The 10,283-nt window shown below is 35.9% G+C and overlaps 1 protein-coding gene across 1 annotated transcript; it reads left to right on the top strand.

Moving 5' to 3' along the window:
• The first annotated feature begins 640 nt into the window (after window positions 1–640).
• LOC100915370 (ubiquitin-conjugating enzyme E2 G1) lies at window positions 641–3,815 on the top strand. Its single transcript, XM_031955531.1, has one exon. It carries the CDS (start codon window positions 1,075–1,077, stop codon window positions 1,585–1,587), a length of 513 nt encoding a protein of 170 aa, XP_031811391.1. The 5' UTR covers window positions 641–1,074; the 3' UTR covers window positions 1,588–3,815.
• The last annotated feature ends 6,468 nt before the right edge of the window (window positions 3,816–10,283 follow it).

The following is a 10,283-nucleotide window of genomic DNA, read 5'->3' as shown; positions in this document are numbered from 1 at the left end:
CTTAGTACAAAAAGATAAGTTGCAAAGGTAGGCTGGAACCGGATTGTGATGCCTATTGCAAAGCTGAAAAGTTTGTATTTCCTTAGTAGGCAGATGGGATTTACTGAAAGTTTTCAAATAAAAATTAGTCCTGTTTTCTAGAAAGATTAATTTGGCAGTGGTGTGATGAATGAAATAGAGTAAATAGAGACTAAATTCAGGAACATCAGCATGGAAACTACTGTAATAGTTCAGAAAGGAGGTGATAAAGACCTGAAATAGGACAATAGTATTTTGCATGGGAAGAGACAGATATAAAAGCTATTCTCAAAACTCAAATAGCTCTATGATCTCATTAATATCTGGTCATTCCCTCCAGTTTGAGATCATAAATCCATCCACGCCTAGCCAACCTGTGTCACTCAATTTGCCACAGGATATAATACCAAAGGATCATAAAACTAAAGTTGGGAACTTCAGAGGTCTTCCTGTCCAAGTCCATTATTTTACAGATGAGGAAACTGAGGTCAAATGAAATACTTTGAACAAAAGTCTCACAGGTATTCGACATCAAGAGCTGAATTTGAACGCAGATTCCCAGACTCTAGAGACAGTGTTCTGCCTTTTATATTTTTGAGTTCAGGGTTCTTCTCCAAATGGCCAATATACCCGCGACAATTATCTCCTTCCATAGTCTCGAAAAACCCAAGGTCGTCCAGGTCTCATGATGGTTAAATAAAGCAAGTTTTGCTGGAGATTTTCGAAGTGACTGGAGGAAGGAGCTTGGCAGGGACATTTCAAAGTCATGGAAACATCTCAGCTCCCCAAAACGTGGCAGGACCAGGTGAGGTGCGGTGCACGAGGATGGGGCGAGGCAGCGAAGGGCGGGGCGGACTGGGAGGGAGGCGGGGCGGAGCGTGCAGCCAGGTGAAGCAGGGCGAGTTCCATCACGCGGCAGCCTGGCGGCCTACCCGCCTCCCCTGACCTTCCTTCGGTCCAGGGCCTCAGTGCTCGGTGTCCCCGCTGGCTAGTCAGCGGGCCCCAGCCCCTGTCTTTCCGACCACTACGCCCTACTGCCCGCAGGCAGGCAGGAGGATGACGGAGCTGCAGTCAGCGTTGCTCCTGAGAAGACAGCTGACAGAGCTCAACAAAAACCCTGTAGAAGGCTTCTCCGCAGGATTAATAGACGGCAATGATCTCTACCGATGGGAGGTGCTCATCATTGGTCCTCCAGACACCCTTTACGAAGGTGGCGTTTTCAAAGCTCATCTCACTTTCCCCAAAGATTATCCACTGCGACCTCCAGAAATGAAATTCATCACCGAAATCTGGCACCCAAATGTTGACAAAAACGGGGACGTGTGCATTTCCATTCTTCACGAACCGGGAGAGGACAAATATGGCTATGAAAAACCCGAAGAACGCTGGCTGCCCATTCACACCGTGGAAACTATCATGATCAGTGTCATTTCTATGTTGGCAGATCCTAATGGAGACTCGCCAGCCAATGTGGACGCAGCCAAAGAATGGAGGGAAGACCGAAATGGAGAATTCAAAAGGAAAGTTGCCCGCTGTGTAAGAAGAAGCCAGGAAACTGCTTTTGAGTGACGTTTGCTTAGCCACCAGTAGCTTCGCTGTTCAAGGTCTCCAGTTGAGAAATACTATTCTCATCTATTTATTGCTGGACTATTGTAGCAACATGCCATACACTGGCAGAGACTTGGCTGCTGTGAAACGTGCCAGTTATCGATGCTTACAAGAGACTAAGAAATACCAACTTAAGGACGATTACATATTCTAATGAATTCTAATGAACTGCTTTAACCTTCATGAAGAATTGTTTTTTAAAAAAAATGTACATTGATACTGTTCATGTACATCCTGAATACATAATGTACCAAATGGTGCTTCTTGTAGTTAGGATAAAACTGTACATTCTAAAGATTTTAGCAGGTTTTCTTTCCCTTTCCCTATTGTTTCTATATCAGTTTAAAGAGACTCTTAAAGCATGTCAGATATAAACCAATTAGGATTAAAGTTGTCCATTTAATTTTCCTTTAAACCATTGACGCTTCATTAAAATCTTTCATTTACTAGAATTTTGTATTTTCTTTGTTTGGAAACATTCTTCTTCACTGTTACATCTTGCTCTGACAGAAAGTTTAATGATAGCTTGAAAGGGATAGTCATCAATAAGCTTCTTCCGTTTTTGTAATCCAAATGCATGGATCTTTTGGATTGTAGCAAGAGCTCTAGAACTCACTTTTTGCTGCTTCTAAAGTCATCTGGATGAAATTCACCCAAGTTTTTTTTTTTTCCCCTTGCTTGTATTTTGCCTTCCAACACTGAAGAACTGGCAGATGAAAGTGCTGAACAATTGTCAGTGATATTTTAAAGATTGTGGAGAACAGAAGAGGTACTATAGGACTGGAAAAGGGGACATGTCCAGATTTTCAAAAAAGGAAAGAGAATGGATTCTCCAAACTATAGGCCAATGAGCTTGACTTCAATTCCTGGCAAAATTCTAGAATGTATTATTAAAGAAATGGTTAGTGAACATCTCCCAGGATGTGATGGTCAAAAAGAACAAGCATGGCTTCATCAAGAACAGATTGTGCCAGACTAACCTTATGTCCTTTTTTGACAGTGCATTGACTGATGTATCAGAGGGAAAATGATAAATATTGTTTAACTATATTATAGTAAAGGGTTTGATAATATTTCTTGTGCTTTTATCATGGAAAGGATAGTGAGATATAGACTAAAAGACAGTATATTTAGATATATTTGAAACTGATTAAATTATGGGACTCAAAGAGGAACCATTAATGGTGTAATTCCAACTTGGAAGCAGGTCTCCAGGGGAGTACTTGGCTTTGTTTTTAACATTTTTATCACTGAATTAAATAAAAACCTAGGTTATATGCTTACAAAATTTGCAGATGGTACAAAACTAGATTGGCTAACATGCTAACAAGATCCAAAAATATCTCGACAGGGAGGAAAATTGAGATGAATTTAATAACATGAAATTTAATAAGGATGAATGTAAAGTTTTACATGCTTGGTTTCAGGAAATTGACTTCATAAGTATAAGATGGGGGAGGTGTTGCTAGCAAAAGATCTAAAGATTTTAGCAGGCAGTAATCTTAATATGCATTCAAAGTGTGATAATAGTCATAAAAAGCAAATATTATATTGGGTTGCATTAAAAGAGGAATAACTAATAGAAATTGGGATGTGATTGCTCTGATATATACTACCTTAGTCAGACCACATCTGGAGTAATATATTTGATATAGCACTTTAGAACATTAAAGAGTGGTTGGAGGAAAGCAACCAAAATGTTGAAGACCCTTGAGTTCATATCATATGAATATCAATTTTAAAAAAAATTAGAAATACTTAATGTGGAGAAGTAGAGAAGAGAAAGGTTAGGAGGAACATGATAGCTTTCTTTCAATATGGAAAAGCAGTTAAAGAGAACAGACCTGTTCTCTTTGACCTTAGAGTGGGTGATTACAAAGAGATTTGTTAGGGTTACTATAAGGAAACAACTTACAATCAATTAGAGCTCTCCCAAAATAGAATGGACCACCTCAAAAAGCAGTGGTTTTCTACTCACTGGATGCTTTGAAATGAAGGTTGGATGACCTACCTCTTGTTGGGGATACGATGGTTGGGAATTCTGTTTTTGTTTGTTTGATTGATTGACTTGGAATAGATGGTGCTAATATCCTTCCAACTGATTGATCAGTCCCAATTTATACTGTTCTTACATACACAAGGTCTTTATAATTCAAACCTTCAAACCAATAAATTCTGTTTATAATTAAAGATAGTTTTCTCCTAATTCCTTTTCTTGTATTACTTTCTTCATCTTTCCTTCTTTTCTTATCTGCAGCTTTCCTGATCTAATGGACAGGGAAAATGTGATAATTTAATGAAATTTGATTTTGAAATTATCTTAGGTAATGAATTCTTCTAAAGTAATACAGAGGTAAAATGCATATTTAGCAATAAACTGGAAATACTGGACCAGAGGTCAGGGGGGAAATGAAGCTGAAAATAAACATTTGTCATCTATTTGTACAGAAGTGATAAAGCCATGAGAATGAATTTCTCAGATAGAGAATGCTGAAAGAAAAGGTGTAGCTTTAAAGAATGGCCTTCCTTAAGGATCAGTCATAGGAAGCAGATTATAGGATTATAGGAGCAGAGGATTTGTGGTTAGAAAAAACATTAAAGATCATCGAATGAAACCATTCATTTTATTGATATATAAACTGAAGCCAAATAAGTGAATGACACCAAAAATATCTTTGAGAGGTAAGAGGTGATTTAGGAGACTGTAGGAATTCAAGGGAGGAGAAATTTTTAGAATTTATGGTCAAAATTATTAAGTATTATAGAAAAGTAAAGGAGGATAAAAATTGCTGGGAAAATTGGAAACTAATATGGCAGAAACTAGGCATTGATCCACACTTAACACCGTATGCCAAGATAAGGTCAAAATGGGTTCATGACCTAGGCATAAAGAATGAAATTATTAATAAATTAGAGGAACACAGGATAGTTTACCTCTCAGACCTGTGGAAGGGGAAGGTCTTTATGACCAAAGAAGAACTAGAGATCATTACTGATCACAAAATAGAAAATTAAGATTATACCAAACTGAAAAGTTTTTGTACAAACAAAACTAATGCAGACAAGATTAGAAGGGAAGCAATAAACTGGGAAAATATTTTTACAGTCAAAGGTTCTGATAAAGGCCTCATTTCTAAAATATATAAAGAATTAACTCTAATTTATAAAAAATCAAACCATTCTCCAATTGAAAAATGGTCAAAGGATATGAACAGACAATTCTCAGATGAAGAAATTGAAACTATTTTTAGTCATATGAAAAGATGCTCCAAGTCATTATTAATCAGAGAAATGCAAATTAAGACAACTCTAAGATACCACTACACACCTGTCAGATTGGCTAAGATGACAGGAAAAAATAATGATGATTGTTGGAGGGGATGTGGGAAAACTGGGACATTGATGCATTGTTGGTGGAGTTGTGAACGAATCCAACCATTCTGGAGAGTAGTTTGGAACTATGCTCAAAAAGTTATCAAACTGTGCATACCCTTTGATCCAGCAGTGTTACTACTGGGATTATATCCCAAAGAGATTATAAAGAAGGGAAAGGGACCTGTATGTGCACGAATGTTTGTGGCAGCCCTTTTTGTAGTGGCTAGAAACTGGAAACTGAATGGATGTCCATCAGTTGGAGAAAGGCTGAATAAATTGTGGTATATGAATGTTATGGAATATTACTGTTCTGTAAGAAATGACCAACAGGATGATTTCAGAAAGGCCTGTAGTGACTTACACGAACTGATGCTGAGTGAAATGAGCAGGACCAGGAGATCATTATATACGTCAACAACAATACTATATGATGACCAGATCTGATGGACCTGGCCATCCTCAGCAACAAGATCAACCAAATCATTTCCAGTGGAGCAGTAATGAAATGAACCAGCTATGCCCAGAGAAAGAACTCTGGGAGATGATTAAAAACCATTACATTGAATTCCCAATCCCTATATTTATGCCCACCTGCATTTTTGATTTCCTTCACAAGCTAATTGTACACTATTTCAGAGTCTGATTCTTTTTGTACAGCAAAATAATGGTTTGGTCATGTATACTTATTGTGTATCTAATTTATATTTTAATGTACTCAACATCTACTGGTCATCCTGCCATCTGGGGGAGGGGGTGGGGGGTAAGAGGTGAAAAAATGGAACAAGAGGTTTGGCAATTGTTAATGATGTAAAGTTACCCATGCATATATCTTGTAAATAAAAGGCTATTAAATTAAAAAAAAAAAAAAGAAAAGAAAAGTAAAGGAGGATAATATGAGAACAGGAAATATAATAGTCATTGATGAGAGTGATGAAAGTGTTATTAGAATGGTAGAGTTAGAAACCAGATTTCTGGAGCTAAAGTTGCATTTAGTTGTGAAGAAGTCAAGGCAGGAGGAATAGATTATTTTTTCTATGATAATGTCAGACATGGGAGAGTTATAGGATGATAATCTGAAGGAAGATTTAAGGTCAATGGAATTTATAAAAAAAAAATTAGGATAAGGACAAATGTGAATGTAAATAATAGGAAGAAACAATTGAGGGAGACTTGGGGTAGAAACAGATATAGAAGATATCTTCTCAGAGTTACAATCTCTTTGGTGTTAAATGCTGTGTTCTTTTTAAATTATCCTTCTTGAATTTTGTGTGACATTTGACACTGTTGACTTTCCTATGCCCCAACATATTGTTTTTTCTTTTCATGGTTTTCAACACCATCCTTCCAATCTCCCATGTTCACCTCCTTAAAATCATATTTAAGTCCTTTCTCTCCCTTATCCTATATATCCAGGAAGTTAGTAAGTCTTTTTAGTTCTGCCTCCACAACATTTCCCACATTCATCCAATCATTGAGCCACTTCCATATTTTAGACCAATGGTATACTGGTAAATGTTTAATGGTTGGCTCTCTGAAAAAAACAAGTACATACAAAACATACTTTTAATTTTAATCTTCATTATTAACATTTTCTAAGTATAGACATGCAACAAAACAAATCAACAAATCCCTGGTTTGTAGCATTTGCCAGTTTCCAACATGTAAATGCTCATATATTTGCTCCATTTAATTGCTAAAATGCTTCACCTAAAGCATATTATCATGTAGCTCCCCTGCTGAATAAACTCCAGTTACTCCCTATCCCCCTAAGGAAAAATACATAATCCTGTGTTGGGTATTTAAAACTCATCACAGTCTGGTTCCTCTCTACTACTTAAGGTTTATTGCACATTTCCACCTTCCTACAGTTCTTCAATCACATCTTCGTTCTCTGTGTCATTTCATAGGACTTATCCTGTACCTGGAATGCACTCACTCTGTCCTCATTTTTGCCACACAGAATCCCTGGCTTAATTCAAAGTTCAGTGCAACCATCATTAATAACTAATTTATTTTCCTAGTCCTTCTAGCTGCTAGCTCCTCCTTCCCACTCCATTATACTATATTTAGAATGAAGCTTACTGAAAACAAGAACTCTCCTTTTTTTCCCCTTTCTATCATCAACAGCTAGCTGAGTGCCTAGGCAAGAAAAGGTCTTTTTTTTGGGGGTGGGGGGAGGGGTATCCATGGCACTTAACATAATACCTTGGAAATTGTGAAACTTAATGAACAAAAATGATCATAATTATGGCTAGTTTGTTAAATACTTTGTATATTTGATCTCATATGAGACTCACAACTATGTAAAGTGGGTATTATTATTATTATAGATTCACACAGCTAAGAAGTGTCTGAGTCAGTATTTGAACTACATTTTTTCTAACTCTATCCATTATCCCAATAAAAAAAGGGTGCTAAAGGAGACTTGAGAAATGGGAGATAATATACATGAAGACTTCTCTTATCTTTATATACTAGAGAATAAGAGGAAAGAAAAAGAGGAGTCTCAATTTTTTAAGTCTTGGAAAGGATTAGTGTAGGAGTTCATTTGAGAAAGCTTTAATTTTCTCAATAAATTCTCTGGAGAGGAAAAGAGGAGACTCAAGTTTTTAGGTCTTGGAAAGGATTAGTGAATGAATTCATTGGAGATAGCTTTAATTTTCTCAATACATTCTCTGGTTGTTGACCAACTAAAGTAAATGGAAGAGGAAATATTTTGTAGCTTGAAGATTGAGGAGCAAGTTCGAAACAGCCTGAAAATGAAAAAGAAAAGTTTATCAAAGTAGTGGTGACCTAATTTATGTTGGATACATTTCTGGTGCATTTAACCAGCACATTTTCTTGTCTTGATTAGTAGAAATATGAAAGGGAGATTAATAGAACAGAAACTTTGGATGATAGAGATATTGAGAGATTCAAGCCTGGAGGAAAGTTGCATTACTGAAATGTGTTGTTATTATTCAGTTGTTTCATCCATGTACTACTACTTGTGACTCCATTTGGGGTTTTCTTGGCAAAGATACTGCAGTGGTTTACCTTTTCCTCCTTCAGCTCATTTTATAGATGAAGAAACTGAGGCAAACAGGTATAAGGTTCTTATCCAGAATCACACTGCTATAAAAATGAATCTTGCTAACTCCAGGTCCAGCACTCTATTCATTGTGTGACAGGTAGATAAATACAAAAAGTAGCATTGTGAAGACTGAGAAATGTAGTTCCAACAAGAATGATGGCCTGGGAAAGAAGGAATTGATTAAGGATATAGGAGTTATGATAGGATTCAAGGCTAATTTCAGGAAAAGAAATTATGTAAGAAACTGATTGAAAAAAGGTAAAAGATGTGGATTTGAACTGGAAAATCTTAGCAGTTGAATAGTTTTAAGTGATTCTGAAGTGTAGAGGGCCGCAGATAGTGGGGGAACTCTGGATGAAGTATAAGACCCTTCAGCTCAGAGGAAACCTTCTAACAATATCTGGTTTGGCTCCCCATTTTTTCCTTTGGTGTTCTCACCTCCCTTTGGTGCTCTCACCTTTCCTGAAAAGTCAGGGCGGGCATGACAACCTATGTCATATTTGAAACAAGGATACTTACAACAAGGTGGAATTAATGAGATGATGGTTATCTAGTTTACATATACTTAGTAGTTCTCTAGTTCACACATATTCAGTATGCTGTAATGATGTAATTGTAACAGGGTATATAAGAACTGGTGAAGGCAGTCTGACAGAAGTCAGACTATCAGACTCTCAGACTGCTGGAGGAGACTGGGTCAGACTGAGGCTGGTTCAAACTATGACAGACACAGACTGTATAAGAGACAATAAAGACTTTGGACTCTATTCTTGTCCATTCTCGTGATGTCTATCCTGCTGAGACCAAGGCCCTTCTGGAGGACCTCCAGAAAGTTATCCCAAACATACACTGAAGTCTAAGGTATGACCCTAGTCAGTGGCAGAGAATATGCTATAAGTCTAGATTTAAAATTAGAAATCATGATTCAAAACTTTATTTTACAATGAGGGAGCTATGGTCTACCATGTTAAATGAAGTGTTCAGGGTCATATTTATTTTTAGGAGCAGAATCAATATTTGAACTCAGACCCTCTGACTCTCACTGTAATTTTGAAGAGCTTTAGAAACTGATAGACCAAGGTGTTAGAAGGATCATCAGTATGGATCTAGATGTTGCCCAGAATAATGACAATAGTTATTGAAACAAATATAATTTGTACAGAAAAAATGAAACAATCACATTTGTATAAAAGAAGAGTCACTACTAGAGGGACAAATTGAAATTGTGCAACACTGAAGATGGGGAGACTAGCTAAACATCTATTGTAACAGATTGAGAAGTATAGTGAAACTAGAGAGAAAAGAAATGAGTAGAAATATGTTGTATAAGACTCAATGGAAATTTTAGAAATTATAAATTTCATGAAGGTAAAGATTATGTTTTATTTATTTTTGTATCCTCTAAATTCTCATTAGCTATCTGTACAAAACTATGCTTTCAATAAATATTTGTTGAACAAAACGAAAGGTTATTTGTTTTCAATTCACATGCTTTTATAATGATTTCTTGGAAATTTTGTACATTTGAAAACAAACTTTAAATTACCTCATGTGGTTTAGTAATCGTATTTGTCAGAGCCTTGACTTTTAAAGAACAAGTTTAATTGATTCTAATTTTTGCATTACAGTTACTTGTAAAAATAGCCTCTGGTGCAATACCAAATAATAATAATAATAATATTACAGTAATCATGCCAGAAATGCATATTGCAGTCCAGAAGAATTACTAGAATTACTAGAAAGCAGTTTGTTAGAAATTGTGCTTAGACCAATATTTTATATAAAAGAATGAGCTTTAAATGCATAAATGATCAGCTATAAAAGCCACATCTTTTAAAAATAGCCACATTATAAAAATAAAATAAAAGAGGACAAATGGGAATACCCTTTATATCTCTTAATTGGGGGAAATTTTTTAAATAAAATTTTATTGCTGTCTTTTATTTTTACATCACCTACATTTCTCATCTCAGAGAGTCATCCTGTATAAGAAAGGATTTTTAAAAAGAAGAAAAGACTAAACGTAATTAAAGCATTCAAAAAGTCTTATATTAACATTTTTTATCCATATACTTCCCCAACACCACAATTCTACAAAGAATGGTAATAAATGCGTTCACATATTTGTTCTTTGTAGCCAAGTTTAGTCATTATAATTTTACTGTGGTTTTTATTGGTTTTAACTTTTTAAAAATTACTTTGTTGTAAT

The sequence above is a fragment of the Sarcophilus harrisii genome, chromosome 2 (assembly GCF_902635505.1).
Source record: "Sarcophilus harrisii chromosome 2, mSarHar1.11, whole genome shotgun sequence".
Classification (NCBI taxonomy): Eukaryota; Metazoa; Chordata; class Mammalia; order Dasyuromorphia; family Dasyuridae; genus Sarcophilus; species Sarcophilus harrisii.
Note: the sequence above shows the minus strand (reverse complement) of the source record. Positions and strands in the feature narration are given on the sequence as shown.